This window comes from Oikopleura dioica, chromosome XSR (assembly GCF_907165135.1).
Source record: "Oikopleura dioica chromosome XSR, OKI2018_I68_1.0, whole genome shotgun sequence".
Lineage (NCBI taxonomy): Eukaryota > Metazoa > Chordata > Appendicularia > Copelata > Oikopleuridae > Oikopleura > Oikopleura dioica.
Window position 1 is genome coordinate 3,851,187 of NC_137294.1, and position 21,280 is coordinate 3,872,466.

Consider the following 21,280-nt stretch of genomic DNA (forward strand, 5'->3'; position numbering starts at 1 on the left):
TCTCTAAGAACGGAATTTCGGCAAAATAAAGATGATGGTAACCAATGTTCCTTTGTATCTTGGTTACTCCACGATTCATACGTGGTTCCTCTTTTGAGAGTGGTGCCAAGACAAGAGACAAGGCTTTTCATAAGCGCGGTGGAATTGTATCCCTTCACCAACAGTGACATGAACATCTGGACGAGGGAGGAGAAGTTCTTGTTAATGACTCCTGGAGCAACTTTGCGCAGATTGAGGGAGAAGAGATGCGAGACTGCAGCAAGTGTCTCTTCCTCCGACACTTGCGTAAGTGTAGTCGATAAAACTGAGAAGTAGGCGGCCTCCGACTCGTCTTTCAAGCCTTTTCTCTAATAACCTCGGTGATCGCCGCCAATACCGCCACTACTTCTTTGTGTTTTTCGGGATTCTTCTCCCAGTGAGCCTTCACTCTGTTGAAGGTCATGTTCGTACAGTCAGTCACTCCGGAGACGAAGGTTCGGAAAGAAGCTCCGGAGATTTCAGACTTGAGGTCCAACTCGTCAAGAAGATCGTCATCTTCTTCTCTAAATTGACAATGAGTAGAAATGATTTCAGATAAGAGCAGAGAATACCTTGGAACGGCCCCAGTCATTCTGTCAAGAATGCGAAGATTATCAGCCGTGAGGCCAGTCGCCCCGGAAGATCCATCCTGGAACTTCTTGAGACCCTTGCGAGCGAGTGCCGAGCTTCGGTGTTTCGTGGTGCCGGGATTGCTCTGCGAACTCGAGGACCATCGATTCACTTTTTTGGCAGCGCCCGATTTCAACTTCCCGGCTCTAACCATTCTATTTCAGTTACATTTAAATTAGTAAAAACATTATAGCAACTAATTGAAATCGAAAAAAATTAATAAGAAGAGAAAACTTTCGACCCGGATTGATGAAGTTAAGAGTAGAGTCGAAAACGCAGTAGTCTCTCTTATTACAGGAGTTGCTTTGAGTTGAACGAGTCTCTCTATCTTGGGCACGGTGGAGGGGCGTGAGTAATCGTCGATGAGTAAGGAGCAGCACTTACGGCCAATCAGCGACTACCTGCGCGCCACACGTGGAGTAGAAACGAAACCAAATTCTTCACCGAGAATTCAAACGTTAGATTTTTCGAATAGAGAAATTGAAGATTTTTCTCTCTATCATCAAATTCAAACTTATTTAGAGAAAAAAGCTTACTGAGAGAATTTAATGTGTCGTTTTTCTTCATCACTATCCTTTGATTTCTAATGAAGAAATAAAAATCCAAATTTTATAAAATTCAGACCAGAATCGGATCATGGTGACTCGAAACAAGAAGACCAGAAAGATGCGTGGCCACATCTCCCATGGCCAGGGTCGAATTGGCAAGCACCGAAAGGGTGGTGACCGAGGTGGTCGAGGTCTTGCTGGTGGTCAGCACCACCACCGAATCAACTTCGACAAGTACCATCCCGGTTACTTCGGTAAAGTCGGTATGCGACACTTCCATTTGTTGCGAAACCCCAAGTACTGCAAGTGAGTTTTGTTTTATCGGTTTTACCGCCCGCTGCGAGGATCCTTTCGTTTCCTTTGTCAGATCATTTCTTGATCGACCAGAGCAGTACAGGGCCTGTGAGTCGATAATCCCAATTTTATTTTCTTCATTTAGCTCGATCAACTTGGACAAGCTCTGGTCGTTGGTGCCTGAGGAGGAGCGCGTCGCTGCCGCCAAGAACACCGCCACTGCCCCAGTGATCGATGTCACCAAGCGAGGCTTCTTCAAGGTCCTCGGCAAGGGTCGACTCCCCAACCAGCCCGTCATCGTCAAGGCCCGATTCTTCTCTCGCTCCGCTGAGGACAAGATCAAGGCTGCCGGTGGTGTCTGCGTCGCTGTTGCGTAGATATTTGGACCCTTCTTTTAAAAAACTTTCCCTCTTGTCAAGAATAAAATCGAGATAAAGGACGAACTTGCGTTTTTCTTTATTTATTTTGAGTATGCAGCGCATTGACCGTTGGTATCTTTTCAGAGTTGCTTGCGTCATGAGCGGGCAGTTCGGTGAGACCGACGAATCTGACCCAAAAGCGGTTGATCGTTTTTATGGCGAAATCGAGCGCTTTATCGAAATCAAGAGGCAGGACTATCTCTTCGAGGGGAGCATGCTCCCAAATGAGGGCGACGATCTGCTTCTCTTTACAAAAACTTATCGCAAGGTGACCTCGTTGAAGGCACAGTCCGGTTATAGCGCAGTTTCGTTAGAGGATTCTCTAGGCAAAATCATGGACGGAATTAACAAACTTGCGAAGGACGTAGATGAGTTTGAGAACATACCGGCTCCTTCTAAAATCGGTAATGAAATCATTCAGCCTCAAGAATACGTACAGTCTTTAGTAAAGAATCCTAGGCAATAGTTAAAATCTCTTAAGGCCAAAGAAATTCACATGAAGATATTGTGTCGGGGAGTTCGGCTACAATCGCCAAGCCTGTAGTTGATGAACGAGGAGCGAACAATGAGCGTGACCCTGAGTTCCAAGACTCTCAGCAAAGCGAGAAAGCTTTCGAAGATGATTTCCCAAGTCAAGATGGACCATCCTCGCCTTCCAGAAACATAGGTTTCCGAGAAAGCGTCGGAGCAAGACTTTCCGAAATAGAGGATGCATCGCAACAAAGTGCTGCTTCTCAAAATAGCTTCCACAGCCAGCAGCCATCTACCTCAGCCCAAGCGATTGCTTCGTTGTCGCTCTGTAACGATGAGTCCACCGATCAGAAAAAAGACAAAGCCAAGGACGCAGAGGATCAATTGTCTGATTTCTCTGACGATTTCGAGTTGTGGCAGGGGAAATCTTCTCGATCTCCCAATCCAGATATTGTCAAAACTGAGCCAGATACTATCACAGTTGACTCACAGGCATCAACTCAGTTCAACCAGCATCAACCAGTTGATCCTAATGCTCCAATAATTATCGACTCAGACGATGATGATGGATACGTCCCTCCAGTACGCCATAACAATGATGACGATTTTGATCTTCAAATAATCGACGATAGCGATGGAGGAAGCGCGCCGAAGAAGAGAAAAAGTCCCCCAAAAACTCCAAGAGAAGCACAAGCCCTTTCAGACGAGGACGAAGATTTTCTTAGAATTCTCGAATTATCGAAAATAACGGCTGCGGAAGATGAGCGACGTCGCTCAACCCAGAGTCGAGTTACTGCCTCATCACAGAATTCAACCCAGAGTCTGCCCAGCACAGGAAAGAAAAGAACGAAGACGAAAAATTTCAAGAGAACAGTGATCGAGAGCTCGGAAGATAGCGAGGACGAGGGACCTCGCCGAAAGTCGACTGGGAAGAGAAAGCGGAGTGCTCTTAGCTCAGACGACGAATCGCAGGGCGGCGAGGAAAACCGCGGCTCAGATTCTGGCAGCTCACTTGGAAGAATGCTGGAGGATCTCAACAGCGACGACGAGAATGAAAGGCGAACGAAGAAGAAGCCATCGCCGAAAAAGAAAGCGAGGGTAGATAGCAAGAAAAAGAACACCTTCGTGGAGAGTCAGACTGCTGCCGACGAAATTGATGACGAAGAAGATGAATTTGACAGTGAGATGGACGATTTTATCGATGACTCGGAATTGCCGGGTACCCAATCGACTGTTGGAGATTATGTCAGTGACGAAGATATGCCGAGTACATCTGCTCGTTCTTCAAAGGCATACTCAAATTCCGACAATAAAACTCATGTAGCCGAGCGAAAACAAGATAGAAAACCGAGAGAATCTACTCTGAAGAAAGATCCGCCAAAGAAGCAGAAAGAAAATCCTCTGAAGAAGAAACATACTCCTTTGAAGAAGAAAGAACAAGACGGTGATCAGCCGTCAACCTCTCGAGAACACAAAATGCCAGTTCGCGGTACCAACCTGGATGAAACGTTCGATCCAGCTGAGCCAGATTCAGGAAGCAATCCGGATCCGTTTTGTAAAGGCCATCGAGAGGAGGATTTAACATTAGCTGGTACTGTTGAAGCAAGAATGGAGTTGCACCGGATCTTCGGCTATGACTACTTTCGACCGAGTCAATGGAAGCTGATCGAAGGTGTCTGTAGAGGCCAGGATCAGCTTGGCATCATGGCAACTGGCTACGGGAAGAGTATTTGCTTTCAAATGCCAAGTATTCTTCTGAAGAAGTTAGTTCTCTGTATTTCGCCGCTCGTCTCGTTGATGAAAGATCAAACTATGAAGCTGGAATCCATCGGAGTACGTGCTGGTTTCTTTGGGAGTGGCGCAACGGCTGCCGATAAACGAAAAACGGAAATGCTTATTGATTCACAACAACTTCGCGTTTTATATGTGACTCCGGAGTACTGCATAAACAATATGCAGCGTATTATCGACATCCACCGCAGACATCCAATTTGCTGCTTCGCCATCGACGAATGTCACTGCGTCTCGTCATGGGGTCACGATTTCCGACTAGTCTATCGTGACCTCTACAGACTCCGTGAAATCGACCGCAGTATCCCCTATCTAGCGATGACGGCCACCGCGACACCAAGAATCCGTGATGACATTATAAAAAATTTGCGCCTGATAAATGCAAGTTCCCCTCTCAACTTTTATATCTTAAATTTATTCTAGCCTCAACGAGTTGTCACATCATTCGATCGATCCAACATAACTTTCTTCGTTCGACGAAAGACTGATGAAGACAACATCATTCCAGACCTAATGGCTACGGGTTGCTTAATCTCAGCAAGAACAGACCGATATGGTGGCGTTTCAATCCACGACCCTAGCTCTAAGAATCTCCAGTTCGCTGCATGCACGATCATTTACGTGCGAAGAGTAGATCTCGTAGATATGTTGTGCAAAGAGATTGGACGATACGTTGGCTATCATAGAATCGGGGGTTATCATGCGCGCCTTTCCGAGAAAAGAAAACGGGAGACGCATGAAGGGTTCCTTAATGGTAGCATTCATTGCGTTGTTGCCACGATAGCCTTCGGTATGGGAGTAGATAAGCCAAATGTCCGATACGTTATTCACAATGAGCCACCGGGACAACCAGAAGCATACTATCAGGTAATGCAAAATAATGCACATCTTCGATGTCTGCGATAGACTATGTTTTTTATAAATGAGTCTCAAAATTTGATTTTAGGAGGTCGGACGTGCTGGTCGTGATGGAAAACAAAGTGAAGCGCATCTCTTAGTTGGCAGAAGAGGCATCTCGAGTATGTTTTACCACGCTTCGCAAGAAACGGTTCCAGAACGAGCCGAACTTGCACGCTCAAATGCTCGAAAAATGAAACAGTACATTGAAACGAATGAATGCCGACGAATGCCCCTGCTCCTTCATTTCGACGCTGAGGCGAAATCTATGGTACAAGGAACAGCAGACTGCTGTGACAACTGCAGAGGTGGCAATGCTCCGAACTTTTTCGCTCCTAAAGAAGAAGCGAATTTCGCTTCAGACTCCGCTATCGTCTTTGATGCCATCGATGATTTCAGTGATCCACAAGCTCGAACCATGCTTGTTCTTCATTTGAAGGGTTCAAAGGCGAAGGAACTGAAAGTTGAGATGCATTCAAGGCCTGCCTACGGCAAAGGTTAGTCAGACAATATTGGCCAAACATAAACCTGATATTTAGGAAAAGGAAAGAGCTCTGATTACTGGAAGGAGCTCATAAATGGACTCGTCGCTGGAGACTACTTGACTGAGAGCACGGTTTTTAATAGTATGGGTTATTCGGCTGCAAAGCTGAAGATCGCGCCAAAAGCCCGCTCGTGGTACGCGAAGTACAAGAAAGACCGCCTTGGAGTAGAGCTCCTTCTACCGCAAACTGAGAAGCTTGTTGGAGTTAGATCTGTGAACGCGCCTGGTCCCTCTAAACCTCAACCGGTCGAAGCCGCAAAGAAGGAGGAGCTTCCGGAAATGTGCGTCGCTGGTCTTGATCACAAGTGGCTTGAACGCTTCATGAAGGGTCCTTGGCAAGAACCAGAGCCAGTCGTTATTAAAGACACAAAAGAGGAAAAGAATAAATGTAAAATACTTTTCAATGCCATTTTGGCACTGAATAAAAAACGAGGACTCCAAATGGCTTTGAAGCAAACCCATCTTCATGAACTATGCTTAAAACGACCGTCAAGTGTAGAGAGTTGCGCAGAGGTGCCAAACTTTACCCGAATCCTGGCTGACTCAGTTCCTGAAATACTAGCTAAGATCAAAGAATTCTGCGAGGAGCACACTCTGCGCATGGATACTCATAGGCGATCGATGAGTGCCGCCCAGAAAAAAGCGAATGAGTTTCCCGAGCTTGAAGATAAGCAAAAGCCACTTGAAGGTAAGTTTTTTCCTCAATTAACGAAACTTTAAATATCAATTTAGGTCATGATAGAGATGTATCGGACTATCTCAAGGTCGGCATGACGCTGGCAGACATTCAAAGGGACCTTGGAATGTCAGACGCGGTGCTCGCGAAAAAACTTTGCACGATCGTAGACAGAGGATATCCAGTGGATGCGGCCAAGTTCCAGATCACGATCGATGATGTCAAAAAGCTGGAAAAACTAATTAGAGATAATGGAAACGTTATTCCGTCTTCTTCTAAAATCAGTGAGTCGTACCCTTTTTGAATGATACTATTCCCTTATTTAGGCAAATCGTTTCCGAACATCAACATCCACTTCATTCCATTGCTGATGACGTTTATGAAACTTCGCTTTGGACTTTGTTCCATTTTCCCTCAAGACACGCAAGACTACCAAAACAGACGGAGCCAAGCAATACGGGCTCACACTGCCGCTTCAAATCGCCCAGGACTCACGAATTACAATTCGACAATACCCCCTGCATTGTGAGTCTTCAACACAAGAAAAAAACTACCTATCAACGTTTCTTCCAGGCCCAAATTTTCTCCGATGAAGAAGCCGAAAAAAACCTACAGGAAAAAAGCTTCAGCTAGAGGACGAAGAAAATTTCGAAAAGTTCAAAAGAAATATTAAAAAAGAAATAACTGTAAATATGCATTCCAGAGCTGACCGTCCTTGTTCTACCCGCAAAACGAACCATTTCTCATAAACAGTAATTTCGTTTTATCTCACGTTTAAATTATAATTTAATTAAAAGCAGCGAGAAGTATTCCTTTTGCGCGTATAAAAATAGCTTGAAGTTCACAACATTCACTGCCTTCTGTTCTCGTTAATAAACTTGAGACAAAGGAAACCCGCCTTAAACTTGTGTACATTGATCGTCCAAAAGACTTTTGGTACAATGTGCACATGTATTGTTTGCATGGACTGCCTTAATCTTGCATTCATTCATCGTACTCCGCTATTTGTTCGACTAACTCGTGAGTCACATTTGTCTGCTGTTGATTTTGCATCCCGTTGATAAAAAGTCTGATTTAGACTGTCGAACTAGGATGGATTCCAATAAGAGCACTTTCATTAAACGCAGAGGAAATTGAAAGTTATAATTTAAAACACCACATTCAACGAGCAATTGTAAGTTTGATTTGTCCCTATTTCGAGTTCGGATACATTAAAATTAGAAAGTCGACATTTATGATTGCCAAAAGCGCTGTAATGAAACCTTTAATTAGCATTTGCCAATGAAAGAGATTAATTTGCGATCTGAGGGTGATAAACTTCTCAAAGGCTAGCGCGTTTTTCAACTTCAATAGTAAAACGTTAAGCGTGAATAAGGCCCGCGAGACAATAGATTCCCTGCGGGGAAGGAGAGCAGGGATATTTAGGCTGAACCCTTTTACTCAGATTTTTCGTCCCAAGAGAAATTAATGCTCTTTTCCGCGGCCGCTCAAGACTTTATTTTATCAAGGTTATCATCTTTTGTCTTCAGTTTATAAAATATTCTTGGTAGTAAATCAGTTTTAAGTTTCAAACAAAGCAATGTTCGCAACGAAAAGCACTGAATTCAAAATCCTCGGCGGCGGTCTTCGCCGTCCAGGCAAAGTTCTTCAACAAAGTTGGGATAAAAATTGGTATCCCGTTTGCGACAACTTCGAAGATGAAGAAAGCCGTAATCTATTCGGCGATATGGTTTGCCAACAAATTGGTTTCGCAAAAGAACTCTCGAAGCCTGCCAGAGAGTTTGAAAAAGATAGTTGTCCGCAATGCTGGAGGGACTTCGACATCGTTGGTATTTCATGTTCGAACGACGGGAATGTAAAAGTAATACAACAATTATATGGCTTTATGAGTGAGTTAATCAATTCAGTGCGATTATAAATATAGTCATTTCTCCGGCTCCGGCACGTGCATAAAGGGCAAGTCGGATTTGTACATTCAATGCAAGAAGCCGCTATCGCTAAATGGTGAGTGGACGCCCTGGTCAGAATGGACTTACTGCGACGAAACGGGCAGCGACTACTTCAAGCAACGAAGCAGAACTTGCTACGACGATGGAAAACGCGCAATATGTCCAGAAGGAGAAAGCGACTTCGAATTAAAACCAGGTGAGACTCTCCTGCCTGTTTCCAAAAGAAAACATGACTTAGACTGTCTCTGCGAAAAAGCAAACGAAATCGCAGACTACAACAAAGATTATTACTCGGATAGTAGTTCCTCTTCTTACGACTATAGTTACGGGTCTCCTTCCGGCTCAAGCGATATAAAGGCTTCTTCTCCTGACGACATGTCATTGTACTCGTCCAGCTATGACTACTACCGCCGTAAGCGACGCGCTGCTTCAGCTCCATTTGTAAAGAGTGGATATGCAATCAAATTTTCCTCTCGTAATTTTACCTGTCAGAACGAATCAGTTGTGTATCCAATCGCAGCCTTCATTTTGTAAAAATTACAACTTCCAAAACCTCTATTCTTCAAAAGCAGATCAATCTTCCGAATCTCCGCCCTTCGTCGTCCGCAAGCCAGATGCAGATATTTTCACTCAGAAAACGCCAATCCTCGAGTCGGATAGCGATCCTCCTGTTGTCACAGTTGAGCTCTCTGACTCAGTCACATTCCCTGCTTTCTCAGATTCGAAGCCTGAGACAGCCGCTTTTGGCAGCCAGACTATGATATTAATCGGTGTTGCCGTGCTTGGCTGCTTGATTCTTCTCGTGATTGCTTTAGTCAAACGAAGAAAGACATCTAACAACAGGAAATGATAACGAATAAAACCGTCGTCTTATTTAGTTTTTAATTAACCAGAATTCACTTACCAGAGTCTTGTTAAACTCGTTTATCTATCCCAAAGCAGTGGAAACACACTCGACGACGAAAGAAAGGTGCCTGAATCGATTGGGCTTATACAGCCCAAAACTGCTGCGCACTAAACAACAACCCAAAGCCAAATAATCCCTGACTGTCCTAATTCTCATTCTATTCAAGTTCCTTCCAAAGCAAAACTGATCTTTAATCTCCGCGCCTTCATAATTGAACCTCTTATAAACAGATTCCGAAATAAATCAAGCTAATTCAAAAAGCCACTTCCATAATTTTCGTCATCCGAAAATGATGTTGTGCAACAAGTCGTGTTTGCTTTTAGGGTTTTATTTTTGATCAAACGCACAGGTGAAAATTTAAAATCAGGATAGATCTATCGACAAAAATGTAGATTTTGGAAGAATAAGGGGTTGAATTTTACGGAAGGCATTGAATTTGTGTGGCAGTTTTGTCTATTTTTGAAGAAGTGAATAAATATACATGTTTGATAGAAACGAACGAATAGAAAGGAATTTTCGAAAACTAAAATTAATAAAAATGAAAACAGAATGAAGAGAATAACTGCGGTTTATTGGTAGTGCGTGGGGTAGATTGTTGAAAACTGGGGGAAGATTTGAGACTGATTTTGGATGAAAAGTACTAATGTTAATGAACCCTTTTTTGGAAAATAATATAAGTGTTCAACTTTTTATCCATAACTGAGAATGCGAAAAGTGTGGACCTAGAAGAGCCATGGCAGGGTTCATCATCTGGTAAGCAGCAATAGGTTCCTGCATCGATGCTTGCGGTGTGGATGTGCTCGGGCCGGCGTCTTTTTCTGTTCATGGTGGTAAAAAAACGATTTTTTATTAATAAAAAATCTTATCGCCGCTTTATTTTACCGCCCTTGAGATAAATTTGAGCTTTCACCGACTTCTACAAAGTTTATTTTAGTCGGACCAACTAAAAATATCACTACCTGATCCGATTTCTGACGCGGTGCGCTGTCTCTTCCTTCCAGCGTTGAGCCGACGGTTTCGTGTTTGAATTCCGTCTTTTTTCATTGTGATCGGCCTGTTCACCTTGAAAGAACAACGACTAGCTATACATCGTTAATTAAATCGAATACCCCGTGAAGTTTTTGGTAAAGGCCACATGCGTTGCAAACAGCGTCGCCGCTAGTGGTTCGCCGCCAGAGAGTGGTCTGGGTCGTATTGCAGTTGGTGCACTTGGCACCTGTTCGTTTACTCGTCGTCTACAATTTCACTTAACTTTATACATCAAAATCAACTTACAACTCGTTTCTTCGGCTTGATCAATGGTCTGTTGCAGCCATTGACCTTGTGGTAGAGACCGCAAGCGTTGCATAGGTAGTTTCCGTTCGTGTCGCGGCGCCATAAAGGCGTTGTCGTTGCAGCGCAGTTCACGCACTGCCTTTTCGCTACGTCAATATCGGTAACGGTTTTTTTGTTTTTGAGGCGCATATTTATCATTCAAGACTTACGATGCTCAGTGGTTTTTCTGCGCTTGGCAGGTTGAGTAATTTGCGAGTCCATTTGTGGATACTCTCGCATCGGAGGGTAATGCGGAAAGTTGATAGCGTTGCTGATATTTTGAGGAGTCAAGCTCTGGTGATCGATGTTTTGAATGTGGGAGGAAGGTACTGGGTGCAAGTGGATTTGCGAAGTAGATGCTCTGTCGGCGGAAGAAGAACCTGGCGTCGATTCGACGAAGCCAGCAGGATGGAGGTGGAAGTTGAAGCCGGGCGACTGCTCGAATCGAGCCACGTGAGCCATCTGCGAGGCATCGGTGAAGTTACAGTAGTGGCTCAACGGAAGGGTAAAGTGTGATTGTTCGAATGTTACTGTCTTTCATATGCTAATAACTCGTTTCGAGTGCAATGTGTAAACTAAACGATTGTTTCTGTGAAGCAATTCCTGAGGTGGGTTGCTGTTTTGTGGGTTCCATATTTCTGTGACTTGTTCAGTCTTGACCGATTCAGATGGCTCAGGCTGCGATGGAGCTTGGAGATTCTGGACGGCGGGCGGATTGGGAGAGGAAGTGGCCAGATGGTAAGCGCCTTCTTGAGGAGGAGAGGCAGGATCGAGATCGAGCTGCGACGTTGAGGGAATACGATTTCTATCAACAGATTGAACTGAGCTGATCGGTGATCCCATGGAGATCCCACTATCGTGATGACCGACATTCACTTGGCCAGATTGGAGAAGTGAAGAAGCGGGAATCATCGAGGGGCCAGCACTGTCGGCTGGCTCCACCTTCGTCCATGCTTGCGGCCAGATCGGTAGTTGGGAAGACTCTGAATCTTTCAAGTAGTTGCGAAGAGAATATTTCAAGGTTCTTCTGTATAAGAGATCTTTCTTACCCACGGGTTGAAGCATAACAATCGGCGTTGCTGGGTAAATGTTATGGACTGCGGGTTCTTCCGTTTTTACTAGCTCAGCCATGGACGAGCTCGGAACGTTGTTCTCTTCCATGATTTTTTCGTCTTCACGGAAAATCTCTTTTTTTCTCTTTTTCTCTGCGTTAGGAGTGGGTTCTCTAGTGAGGAAAGCGTTTTTGAGTTGCGAATGAGGCGAAAGGCGCGTAAAAAACGGCTGATAGCCGCTGGATCGAAAAAATAACTTTTGCCAACGGAAAAATCAAAGAGCACTCCAATAACACCGACTCCTCTTTTCAAGTCCATATTTTCGAAGTGATAAACTTGCTCAGAATCGCGCAAGTCGACTAACGCACTAAAGAATTTCACGAGTCGAAGATCAAGAACTTCTATATCAACCGACTGGTATCAAAAGCTCTCGCGCTCGAGGATTTTATTATCCCTGCGGCGTTTTCCTTTAAAAAAACTCTGGACATGAAAGGATCATTTATTCTCCACTCATGCACTCACATGATCATTTTTAGAAAATCTGAAGTAATTTCTTTATCACAGGAAGTCACTAGCCAATACCGGACGAGGAAGGGAAAATATGGTCACAGGAAATTCATGGCATCAGTCGTAGAACAATTCTGCTAACGAAAATGCAATTATGCATTTCCTGGTGACAGTGATTACTTGCGGTCTGTTTTTTCATGCTTCCTCTATAAATAGAGCATCCCACGGCAAGATGTGATGCAAACAATGTAATATTACTTATCTAAGACATGAAATATTTATTCCATACAAGTTTACAAAATGCGCAAATTAATAATGGATTTGGAATTGCCCGAAGTGTGAGCAAAATATTCGTAATTACAATTAAAAGACTAATTCTAATTAAAAATATTTTCATCATTGCTTTTACGTTTTTGATTTAACAGCACATGAAGCTCCAACGAGAAAAAATATACAACAAACCAGGGCGGAAAATATGTTACAAAAGTGACGAAAAATGAAAGGTAGATTTCAGAGCTCACGAAAAGAATTTATGGCAAAATAAAGTTGTGCAAATCGAATGGAAAGAAAATGGGCAAAAACGGCTCTTTTTACGAAAATTGGCTAATATGTACAATTAATGGGGCGCGATGATGAAAAATATTATCGCGCGTTTTGTCGGACATTTTTAGAAAGTATTTTCTCGACTTATTATTTACAGGTTTTTCCGTTCCGGCTATACGGCTAGTACGATATCAATACTGAAGGCAAAAGAAAAGCTTGGAATAGAGAGTATTTGGTTAGAAACGTAACGATGAGAATCGAAATCATCGATGAGGCCTTCGGCCCGTTAGTAGATTTAGGAAAATAGGTAGCAAATCCATTAAAAATTGCGATCTTAAGTGTTTAACAGTAAATTGAGATTGAAGATTTTTTAGCCCAGGTCGAGCTCAACCGGTTGTTTTTTTGAGGGTCGTTGCGTCGTCAGTAGATTGATTTTTCTTTCTATGGATTGTTCTGTATCGTGTCATGAATCCAACTCAAGTAGTTGGATGTTCGGGTGTACACGCCAGGCGAGTCGACTTCCGCACATTCGTAGCCCCAAGAAATGATTCCGGGGAGATAAAATGAGCCATCTAAATAAGTTTGTTGAGGTGACCTTGACATTGTCAGTCTATGCTTATCCTACCTTCTCGCTGACACATGAGCGGTCCTCCAGAGTCGCCGTTGCAGGCGTCCACGCCGCCTTCCTTGAAGCCAGCGCAGATCATGTCTTCCGAAATACTCGAATAATCTTTTTTTCGTCGGCATTCCTCATTTGAAATGATCGGAATCTCTGCATGTTGCAAGAACTCTGGCTGATCTCCTTGTCGTGCTAGAATGGGCCGTTCAATCACTGCTGTTGAGTAACGACTTACTGTGAATTCCCCAGCCGGCGATGGTGCATTTGTCTCCTGGCTTCGGCGAGTCGAAGCGATTTTCTGGCAAGCAGATGAAGTTAATATCGCGAGTTGGCTATTTCGGGGTTCACGGAGAAATGATAATTACTAATGCCGCATCTGGAGCGAATTAGTCGACAAATATTTAGAGTAATGAATCGGACGCGGGAAAAAACGCTAAAAATGGGGAGCGCTGATTTTGTCAATGATCAACCCAGGGTCTGTAGAATGCTGTCGAGCTTTAGCATCATCAAATCATTTCTCGGAATATCGTCCGAGTGGTAGGAGTAGTCATGCATCACAGCCAAAGTAACGCCGATCCCAGGAGCCAGTTCCCACTGCGAATCTTCTCCGGCCACAACTTTCCAACTTTCTCCTGGCGACGTGTTGTTTTTGATGTTCTTTTCGTAACTTAATCAATTCTAGTAAGTGACCATTTCTTGGAGCAACGTAGTTTTCAGTATTGATGATACGTGTACTTTGATACTATAAATTTCGAGGTCGCAAAAAGTTCAAGTTGGGCATAAACACGAGAATAAGATTTTACTGCTTCATGGTTATGGGAAATTCGTTTTCACTATTCTACGCACGTTTAAACTAAGAGTGCTGTGAATAGACCTAGATATAGACCAACATAATTCTCTTGTCATCTCCAAACAAGGAGTCGCTAATGCAATAAGCTTTAAATTGAGGACTATTATCTAATTCAAAGAAGAACATCTAATCCTTTAAAAATATAAAACGAGTTATTATCGATTAATACTGCCAAACTCGCATAATAATATAAGGCTTACCCGCAATGAGCAGCTGTGAGTACCCATTGTGGCGCGATAAGGACTCCAGCACAAGTGTACTTCCAGTTAACTTATCGGGAGATTGAAACGGTCACTTAATCATAATTTCCCTTATCTGACCTTCTATCGGCACTTTCTAGTGCAAGAGGACTTCAAGAGTTAGAAATGCTAAACTTTTCCGCTGGAAAAAAACTATGAATGAGCTTAAGAACGTTTTCTAGAGCCATTAATGAAGGCAAATACATCCTCTTTGTAACTTTGCAAGACCACGAAAAATTAAACACGCGCCAATTTCCGTTTCATTATTTAATCCGGCCGGTTGCACTTGTAAAATTCTTCAGAAGAGCTCAATTCTTGACCTCGCTCAATCAAGCACCCGTCCCTTTAATCATCACTACCCAAGGAAATTGCTGTTGGCTCATTACACGTTGGCCACCGATGATTCTAGTGTCCGGTTCGTCGTCTTTTGTGTCAGGCCCCAGTTCGGACCCATCGTCTTCTGTGATTCGAATTTTGACCTTATTTGCGTCTTCTTGGACCTTGTTGATCCGACCTGCTTCAAGAATGTCGATCAAATGATCAAGCGAAATGTCGGATAACTTTCCGCTGCGCTGGGCTAGAGCTCTTTCATTTTTCTCGGCTTTCTCGAAAAGCGGGGCTCTTGAAATGAGTGGAATATACGGGGTTGTCCGAGTCGGAACTGCTCGTCGGGCCCGGTGTTGATAGTTACTCCACATATTGATGAATATGTCGTTTGTCGTCGGCATCGGAGCGTCTCGAGACCAAGAAGACCTGCCACAGCTCCAGTTTGATTGAATCTCACATTTTTTACCAGCATATCGTCCAGTGCACACACATTCGGTCTTCTGTGGCCAGCCTAGATTAGTTTTGCATAGATTTACCCTTGGACACTTTTTAGTTGTTTTGAGAAAACAGAAATGAATTTCCTTAGGTAATAATGAGACACGCTACAAACAAAGTCCCGCTGTAGTAAAAATACTTGCGCGTAAAGTAGAGTTATCAAATAGGGAGGGTACTAATAGAACTAACCTTTTTGTATGCAGCGGCCTCCGTTTTGACAGGTGTTTTGGGATACATCGCAGTCGTTGTAATAGCTTGCGGGGCTCATTTTATTATTCAACTCTACATTTATTCGAGGCCGCTCTTTAATCAAATTTGAACATTTAATATAACAGATAAAGCTGAAATTTAGAAAGTGCGTTCTATTCAAGAGCCCAATCAAAGTCCCTGCGTTCCATCGTTCGGATTGTAACAGCATCCCAGTTGATCACAGTCGTCCTTTGTGGTTACATTCATTCCACATTCTATTGGCTCCTGAGGCAACTTGCACAGTAGATCAGGAAGCTCAGGAGATATCCTTGTGCTCGGCGAATTGTTTTCAGAATACTCAGCTATAGTATCGTCCCCTGTTGATTTTTCTTGTTTGTTGTCTTCGCGAAGAGTTCGGACATTTAAATTCATGATTAGGGACTTATTAGTGTTCTTGACATTCGAATTAAAACTCTGTCTTTCGCCGGTGGATCGGCAATCTTGACGCAGGAAGGCAGCTCTGAATCCCAAACTTGTCCATTCTGGCAGTAGCGCATATTGCGCCCTTCTAGCCGGTATCCTTTGCCACACGAATATTTACAAGAGTACGAGTCGAAGGGATACTGGGTCGACACCATACATCGTGGTCTATTAATAACGAAAATTAATAACCAATAATGCTAATTAGATTCGCCTCAAACTCGTTCGACGAAAATAGCCGCAAGAAATATTTTATGAGAAAAAAAAACGTTGGGGATGTCCGTTTTTGACCATGACCGGGAGTAATTATTTAATTTTTACTTGATTGACAGATAAAACGTACGTTACATCCCTAATGGAATTATTATCGTGAAGAAGTACTTAATGGAAGTGTATTTAGCAACGGGTACGTGGAACATCTCCCATCACTGGAACTTTCCGGCTGTCAAGTCTAGCTTGACAGACTGTGACGTCAAGCTCGGAACCGCTACCGGAACGCGGCCGTATAAATCATGTTCGAACTTTTTTTAATTTTAAATAATTCAACTGTTGATAGACCCTCGGAAAACATGAAATATTGTGTATTTTTGTTCGATACCTGAGTCCATTTTCAGGTGTTTCTGTTGGACAGCCACAGATGACAGTAGCTCCTTGACGCCATCTATTGCAGACATGACCCGTTTTGCTGAAGTCCACCTTAGAGGCACAGTCGTCTAGGCTGTTTTCGTTGCCCTTGCAGCCTACATGATTGTAGAAGACGGGCAAGTCGTCGGCTGGACCGAACTCGGGCCGTGACAGTGCAATAACTCTGTCCACGTGATAGCCAAGTTGTCTACATACAACTTTATAATGGTCAACTTCATGTATATTCATTTATAGCGCTTGGCATTTCGATTGGCATCTGCTCAAAATCCAAGTGCACCACCCTCCATTTCAAGGGTAATTTTTCAAGCTACTGCAGAACTCAAACGTTTTGTTAACCATTTCCTTGTGCATCATCACGATCCCATTGGAATCCGCAAACAGTGCCCCACTGGCCATTCTGGGCAACTTCGACGCGGCCCATATAGTCCAATGTAGAGCCTTTTAATCTGATAGTTCCATCGGGCAAGCCTTCCGCCGAGTCCGATATCGAATCGTTTGCTTAAGTTCTCGGCTTTAGTAAAAAATTATTAACACAAAGTCGATAAAGATTATTTAAAAATGAAAGAAACCCGTGCAGAACTAGTCTATCACCGTGCAGAATTCAATTTTAAAGAAAGAACTTGCTATCTTTAAAGAAGCTAACCACTGATTAGCCCACAGAACTCCTATCTTTGAACCTCAGATCATTTCTTTTAAGAAAAAGGAAAGAAAATTTGGCAGAACTAGTAATTGCTTCGGTGACCGATCGGAACAAACCTAGATTGATGCGTCAAGAAGATATTTTGTAAATAAAAATAAAGCTCTTGAAATTGGGGCTTTTGAATTCTTGAGGTTTCAAAGCTACCAGCAGCGAATATTATGCAAAAGTGGCGGTTCATCGAAGCGAACAAAATAACTCACCCTAGCCACCATATCCACCACGAATTATGCTACGCCGATTGTTGCTGCCCACCGATACGTGGCAAGAAAATACTATTATTGCAAACAAGTCGATTGGTTCAAAATGTATTTGTATTTTCCCTCGTTGTAAAAATTAAAGGGGTGGTTTGACAAGCTTATGCCTCAAGATTAGATAATAGCGCGTAATTATGGAAAGAAAGAGCTACTTGGGCCCGCTCTCAAGAATCTAAATAATGCTTCTCATCGACCAAATCAAATTGCGAGCGGCGGTGTTTACTCTTCGCAAAATTTAGAATCTCTCACTGACTTTGGTCATATTTTAGCAAATAGGTTTTACCGTTTTTTGATTCCGCTGCATGTTCTTTGTCGACATCTGGTAGTTTAAATTGAGAAGTGTTTATGATGAGACGATTCTGAGGCAGTAACCGCGAGTTGCCCAGCTTCTTCAGCGTCTTGTGATCTGGAGGGATGTAGGGCACTTCCCAGCTAATCTTACCTAAAAACCGTAACATGAAAGGTGTTTCTATGGAAAATCGTGTTTCTGTGTTTGATATGAACCTATGTGCCCAACTCCATAAGGGCGTCTTCGTATGCTTCGTGCTCCGCGAGCTCGTCGTTCATCAGCTTAAATTCATTGTTTATAGCCAAACTAACTGGTTAAATCATATAAAAGAATTATTGCCTACATCTAAATACAAAATCTAAAATTTGCGGAGCTTTCGATAGTGGTCTAAAATAGAGCAGTTTGTTTTTTGCAAGGGTAGAATCCATTTAAGAGTTTATTTTTAAATGTTTTGGCAATTAGAATGAGCTAGTCTAGCGATAACTTTGAGTGGTCAATAAATCAAGCAGCGAATTTATAATTGTCGAACGAAAATGGATTGAAGTTGTTTACCTGATGTGGATGGAAACGTGTGTAATCTCGGATTGATAAGGGTTGACTGAGGAACTTGAGAATGGAGATTGCCGGAGTATAAAGGAATGCGCGCGAATCATGTGACGCAAATTCAACCCTTTCTAAAGCATAAGTTTTAGCGCGTTTTCGCCTGACAGTATAATCGCCACTTGTCCCTTTCTATTTGAGCGATTACTCTAAGAGCCTCATCTCGCTTCCCAGAGTACCATTTTGGGAAAACGTTACGCCACCTTAAGGGCATCCACTCGCAATTTTGTTTTTTCAGTGAATGCTTCAAGATTCACAAAACTATTTTCCCTTCGATAGACGGAGCAGAAAATAGCTGTTCCAGGGATTTAACGAAATTGCATGATAAGGGTCGAACTATGAAATTACGGGATCTTGGAGGAAAACGAAATTACACAACATGACTTTTGCATATCTCTAAGGAGACTAAGCTCGAAACTCAAAAATTGATAGAACTTATTGGATTTGCATATTCGACGAATAAAACCCATCGAATAAGCCTTTCTCGAACTATTGTCAGTTACAATTCAACAATGATATTAGATGATGTAAATCTTGTAGACAGCGACGCTTCATGGATGAGCTGGAATTTGACCGTTTGAATTTGAACTGATCACATTTTAACGAGTGGAAAATAATCTCTGCGTTGATGGCCAGAAAATATACAAAAATTGACAGCCGTGTCTAATTAGCTGCTTATTGAGACCGTAAAGATCTAAATGTTAAATAAACATATTCTATCGATCAATAGATGCGCACTCTAAGGAAGTTGTGAAGGATCACTTTCTGTGGCTTCCTCCGCTGCTCTAGAAGATGAGCAGTGAGCGGATGGAAGCCACTTTGCATAACCACCCAGTCACTATCTAAATCTGATTGACTGATTAATTCGCGCCCAAGACCGCAGTTACCAAAGTCAATTTGACAAAAGCAGATAAAATTAGTCGCCCATTTCTAATTTTTCAAAGGGCAAAAACATAAAGATTTATCGGAGAGAAAGAAAGGGATAGCTTCTACAGGCCTGGACTAATTTTGAGTCGCGATAGGCGACGTCATAGCAGCGCCTCAGCCAGCTATCGAGAATTCCTATCATCTGGCCCACAAATCAGAAGGCTCACATTTGCGCGCGTTTTAAACTTCATCCTTGGGCCGGACGATAGGAATTCTTGATAGCTGGCTAAAGCGCTGCTATGACGTCGCCTATCGCGACTCAAAATCCCTTATCAGGCGCAAAGAGCCACTGTGGGCATGTGACGCGTATCTTACCTTGAGAAATGAATACTAAAGCGGCAAGTTATTGAAGAGCTCCTTTTGCGATGTATTCTAAAAGGCAGGCGATACAAACCTATTGCTGCGGTGTAAAATCTGTTTCTCAGCTGAGCGACCGGTGAACCGCTCGATTCATAAACGGTTTATCGGTAATGCTACAGTAACGGTTGTGTAAACTCGTTGGGTGCGCCACACGTCCCGCTTGCATCTGTGCTTATCGCGAAAATAGTGTGACAGATTCCGGAGTGGGTTAGATTGATGTTGTGATTATGGCATAATCGAAATGTAATTAATTGGGATAGAAACGGGCAGATGGCGCAATCCCTAACTCTGTTTAGACTTTAAGAGAGTCACCGTTTATAAATCAAGCAGTTTGAGTGTAAACAATCATTCACCGAAAGCGATCGCTTTCTTCCGGATCTTTCTAAGAAATGTCCGGAAATACTTTTCCCTGAAACAGCGCGTGAAAAACTTTTCATCCAGTCCTTTGTACAACTTAGCGCCATTGAGGCCAAAAATCAGTGTGCTAACCAGTAGGTAGCATTTGAGCATATTATTTTGGAGCAGTTGTATTCTATGTAAGTTCTTCTATGTGCTCACAGAAGGAAAATTTATTAGTTATGTTTCTTGGAGAGACGATTCGTAGCAGAACCTTCGCAGTTTCTAGGCCTCTTACTCTCTATTTCAAAAGTCTCTTATGTTTCTCTTAGAGTTTTTAAGGTTTTAGTAAAAAATTAACGGAATCTGTCACAAGTTGCTATCCGAAGTTTATTTAAGATTCAAGTACAATGGAAAAAAATGCCATATCAATCTCTATTGGTAGGAGCGTGGGAGCAAGAATTTTCGCGCAACAGCGAGCGCCGCCTATCGCGATGCCGCGCCGCTCAGAGGGCGCTTTAGAGCAAAATTACATTCAAAAAATTATAGAAATAAGAAAAGAGATTGGGCGATGGTCAGTCTCTCTCTTCTGGAAGATCAATTTCTCCATGATTATCAAAGCAGAAGAAGTCAACCATCATGGCACGACTTCCAAGAACAGATCATTAATGGAGTTGCTATTTAGACGCGGAACAAGCTCTTGCTACCAGAAACTGCTCGTCTCCTTCGAATCCATTTTGTTCGCACGATGTTCATGTACACTGTGACTCCGTGTTGCTTCAATTTAACTCGACCAATTATTGGTTTTGACAAGTTACACAAAATAAGATAATAAGAACGTAGAATTTCACTCTTATGTAGCTCACGATCGTCAATTTCTTGTGTCCGGGACGGCTCAATTCTAAAAAAAAAGCGCAAGAAAGAAGGCTTGCGCGAAGACGAAATGAAGACATCTGAGTTGAATGAAAAAATTGCAATAAAATTGCGGCGCGCATCGGCCCCTCTGAGCGGGACACCTTCTAAATTTGGGAATCTTGGCCGAACTTGGCTCTTTGAAATAACTCGATCAAGTAAAAATTCAATTCAAAATTGAAAAAACGGAAAGTCGATTATCCATCGACCGCAGCGTGAACCACTGCAACAACGAATTTGTTATATTCATGTTTAATGCGAATTTTCGATCGCCGGCAAAATCTCGGCATCGGCCTTTTTGAGGCTGCAAACGTGTGGAAGGCTTGTTGAGCACTTAATTTAAATGAGACGAGGCTCAAATAATCCAGCTAAACTCGATGAGCGCTAGAAGCTTAGAGCGAATTAAATTTCCCATTGTCAATCCTTTTTAGCTCGAACGGCCTTCTCGGCCCAGTTTGATGTCATTTTCGACACTGAAATTCTCCAATAAATAATTAA

General features: G+C 42.9%; 8 protein-coding genes across 9 annotated transcripts; 3 read left to right on the forward strand and 5 right to left on the reverse strand.

The window, feature by feature from the left end:
* Window positions 1-31: 31 nt before the first annotated feature.
* On the reverse strand, window positions 32-837 carry LOC145706423 (RRP12-like protein). The gene is made up of 2 exons (XM_081783823.1): window positions 591-837; window positions 32-542 (listed from the first exon to the last, which is right to left on the reverse strand). Exons 1-2 carry the CDS (start codon window positions 800-802, stop codon window positions 335-337), a joined length of 420 nt encoding a protein of 139 aa, XP_081639949.1. The 5' UTR covers window positions 803-837; the 3' UTR covers window positions 32-334.
* A 405-nt stretch (window positions 838-1,242) lies between these two features.
* Window positions 1,243-1,933, forward strand: LOC145708440 (large ribosomal subunit protein uL15-like). Its single transcript, XM_081786113.1, has 2 exons — window positions 1,243-1,502; window positions 1,636-1,933. Exons 1-2 carry the CDS (start codon window positions 1,285-1,287, stop codon window positions 1,865-1,867), a joined length of 450 nt encoding a protein of 149 aa, XP_081642239.1. The 5' UTR covers window positions 1,243-1,284; the 3' UTR covers window positions 1,868-1,933.
* A 13-nt stretch (window positions 1,934-1,946) lies between these two features.
* Window positions 1,947-7,283, forward strand: LOC145708412 (bifunctional 3'-5' exonuclease/ATP-dependent helicase WRN-like). Its single transcript, XM_081786079.1, has 8 exons — window positions 1,947-2,313; window positions 2,391-4,552; window positions 4,595-5,038; window positions 5,118-5,565; window positions 5,608-6,300; window positions 6,345-6,572; window positions 6,615-6,813; window positions 6,862-7,283. The coding sequence occupies exons 1-8, from the start codon at window positions 1,962-1,964 to the stop codon at window positions 6,959-6,961; spliced, it is 4,626 nt and encodes a 1,541-aa protein (XP_081642205.1). The 5' UTR covers window positions 1,947-1,961; the 3' UTR covers window positions 6,962-7,283.
* Window positions 7,284-7,334: 51 nt separating this feature from the next.
* LOC145708429 (uncharacterized) lies at window positions 7,335-9,397 on the forward strand. Its single transcript, XM_081786101.1, has 4 exons — window positions 7,335-7,462; window positions 7,854-8,149; window positions 8,196-8,433; window positions 8,476-9,397. The coding sequence occupies exons 2-4, from the start codon at window positions 7,868-7,870 to the stop codon at window positions 8,769-8,771; spliced, it is 816 nt and encodes a 271-aa protein (XP_081642227.1). The 5' UTR covers window positions 7,335-7,462; window positions 7,854-7,867; the 3' UTR covers window positions 8,772-9,397.
* Window positions 9,398-9,451: 54 nt separating this feature from the next.
* Window positions 9,452-10,988, reverse strand: LOC145707204 (GATA-binding factor 2-like). 2 transcript variants are annotated; one of them, XM_081784696.1, is made up of 7 exons: window positions 10,629-10,988; window positions 10,423-10,565; window positions 10,254-10,379; window positions 10,104-10,206; window positions 10,031-10,060; window positions 9,843-9,962; window positions 9,452-9,763 (listed from the first exon to the last, which is right to left on the reverse strand). In XM_081784696.1, exons 1-7 carry the CDS (start codon window positions 10,918-10,920, stop codon window positions 9,714-9,716), a joined length of 864 nt encoding a protein of 287 aa, XP_081640822.1. In that variant the 5' UTR covers window positions 10,921-10,988; the 3' UTR covers window positions 9,452-9,713. The 2 variants fall into 2 exon arrangements, with proteins under 2 accessions (XP_081640822.1, XP_081640821.1); XM_081784695.1 differs by having other exon boundaries at window positions 10,420-10,565.
* A 7-nt stretch (window positions 10,989-10,995) lies between these two features.
* LOC145708851 (uncharacterized) lies at window positions 10,996-11,737 on the reverse strand. The gene is made up of 2 exons (XM_081786549.1): window positions 11,508-11,737; window positions 10,996-11,441 (listed from the first exon to the last, which is right to left on the reverse strand). Exons 1-2 carry the CDS (start codon window positions 11,617-11,619, stop codon window positions 10,996-10,998), a joined length of 558 nt encoding a protein of 185 aa, XP_081642675.1. The 5' UTR covers window positions 11,620-11,737.
* Window positions 11,738-12,275: 538 nt separating this feature from the next.
* On the reverse strand, window positions 12,276-15,711 carry LOC145708421 (uncharacterized). The gene is made up of 8 exons (XM_081786092.1): window positions 15,470-15,711; window positions 15,280-15,344; window positions 14,612-15,106; window positions 14,230-14,299; window positions 13,657-13,846; window positions 13,415-13,511; window positions 13,186-13,371; window positions 12,276-13,132 (listed from the first exon to the last, which is right to left on the reverse strand). Exons 1-8 carry the CDS (start codon window positions 15,709-15,711, stop codon window positions 13,002-13,004), a joined length of 1,476 nt encoding a protein of 491 aa, XP_081642218.1. The 3' UTR covers window positions 12,276-13,001.
* A 2-nt stretch (window positions 15,712-15,713) lies between these two features.
* On the reverse strand, window positions 15,714-20,302 carry LOC145708427 (scavenger receptor cysteine-rich domain-containing protein DMBT1-like). Its single transcript, XM_081786099.1, has 6 exons — window positions 19,978-20,302; window positions 17,863-17,928; window positions 17,642-17,800; window positions 16,762-16,902; window positions 16,358-16,616; window positions 15,714-15,927 (listed from the first exon to the last, which is right to left on the reverse strand). The coding sequence occupies exons 1-6, from the start codon at window positions 20,042-20,044 to the stop codon at window positions 15,714-15,716; spliced, it is 906 nt and encodes a 301-aa protein (XP_081642225.1). The 5' UTR covers window positions 20,045-20,302.
* Between the last annotated feature and the right edge of the window lie 978 nt (window positions 20,303-21,280).

Excerpts from the sequence above, each read along its gene's own strand:
- LOC145708412 (XM_081786079.1), top strand. The coding sequence starts at position 1,962 with ATGCAGCGCATTGACCGTTGGTATCTTTTCAGAGTTGCTTGCGTCATG. Across the intron at positions 5,566-5,607 it reads AAGGCCTGCCTACGGCAAAG|GAAAAGGAAAGAGCTCTGAT; the intron begins GTTAGTCAGACA and ends CCTGATATTTAG. Across the intron at positions 6,573-6,614 it reads TCCGTCTTCTTCTAAAATCA|GCAAATCGTTTCCGAACATC; the intron begins GTGAGTCGTACC and ends TCCCTTATTTAG.
- LOC145708421 (XM_081786092.1), bottom strand. The coding sequence starts at position 15,711 with ATGAATTTAAATGTCCGAACTCTTCGCGAAGACAACAAACAAGAAAAA. Across the intron at positions 14,300-14,611 it reads TTGGGTAGTGATGATTAAAG|TTAACTGGAAGTACACTTGT; the intron begins GGACGGGTGCTT and ends TCTCCCGATAAG. Across the intron at positions 13,133-13,185 it reads GCTCATGTGTCAGCGAGAAG|ATGGCTCATTTTATCTCCCC; the intron begins GTAGGATAAGCA and ends AAACTTATTTAG.
- LOC145707204 (XM_081784695.1), bottom strand. The coding sequence starts at position 10,920 with ATGGCTCACGTGGCTCGATTCGAGCAGTCGCCCGGCTTCAACTTCCAC. Across the intron at positions 10,207-10,253 it reads TTTACCAAAAACTTCACGGG|GTGAACAGGCCGATCACAAT; the intron begins GTATTCGATTTA and ends TGTTCTTTCAAG. Across the intron at positions 9,963-10,030 it reads AAGCTCAAATTTATCTCAAG|AAAAAGACGCCGGCCCGAGC; the intron begins GGCGGTAAAATA and ends CACCATGAACAG.
- LOC145708440 (XM_081786113.1), top strand. The coding sequence starts at position 1,285 with ATGGTGACTCGAAACAAGAAGACCAGAAAGATGCGTGGCCACATCTCC. Across the intron at positions 1,503-1,635 it reads CGAAACCCCAAGTACTGCAA|CTCGATCAACTTGGACAAGC; the intron begins GTGAGTTTTGTT and ends TTCTTCATTTAG.
- LOC145706423 (XM_081783823.1), bottom strand. The coding sequence starts at position 802 with ATGGTTAGAGCCGGGAAGTTGAAATCGGGCGCTGCCAAAAAAGTGAAT. Across the intron at positions 543-590 it reads ATGACTGGGGCCGTTCCAAG|AGAAGAAGATGACGATCTTC; the intron begins GTATTCTCTGCT and ends TTGTCAATTTAG.
- LOC145708427 (XM_081786099.1), bottom strand. The coding sequence starts at position 20,044 with ATGCTCAAATGCTACCTACTGGTTAGCACACTGATTTTTGGCCTCAAT. Across the intron at positions 17,929-19,977 it reads TGGCGCTAAGTTGTACAAAG|CTGATGAACGACGAGCTCGC; the intron begins GACTGGATGAAA and ends AATGAATTTAAG. Across the intron at positions 16,617-16,761 it reads TTGCGGATTCCAATGGGATC|TTGACCATTATAAAGTTGTA; the intron begins GTGATGATGCAC and ends ATATACATGAAG.
- LOC145708429 (XM_081786101.1), top strand. The coding sequence starts at position 7,868 with ATGTTCGCAACGAAAAGCACTGAATTCAAAATCCTCGGCGGCGGTCTT. Across the intron at positions 8,150-8,195 it reads CGAACGACGGGAATGTAAAA|TGCGATTATAAATATAGTCA; the intron begins GTAATACAACAA and ends TAATCAATTCAG. Across the intron at positions 8,434-8,475 it reads CGACTTCGAATTAAAACCAG|ACTGTCTCTGCGAAAAAGCA; the intron begins GTGAGACTCTCC and ends AACATGACTTAG.
- LOC145708851 (XM_081786549.1), bottom strand. The coding sequence starts at position 11,619 with ATGGAAGAGAACAACGTTCCGAGCTCGTCCATGGCTGAGCTAGTAAAA. Across the intron at positions 11,442-11,507 it reads TGTTATGCTTCAACCCGTGG|AGTCTTCCCAACTACCGATC; the intron begins GTAAGAAAGATC and ends TGAAAGATTCAG.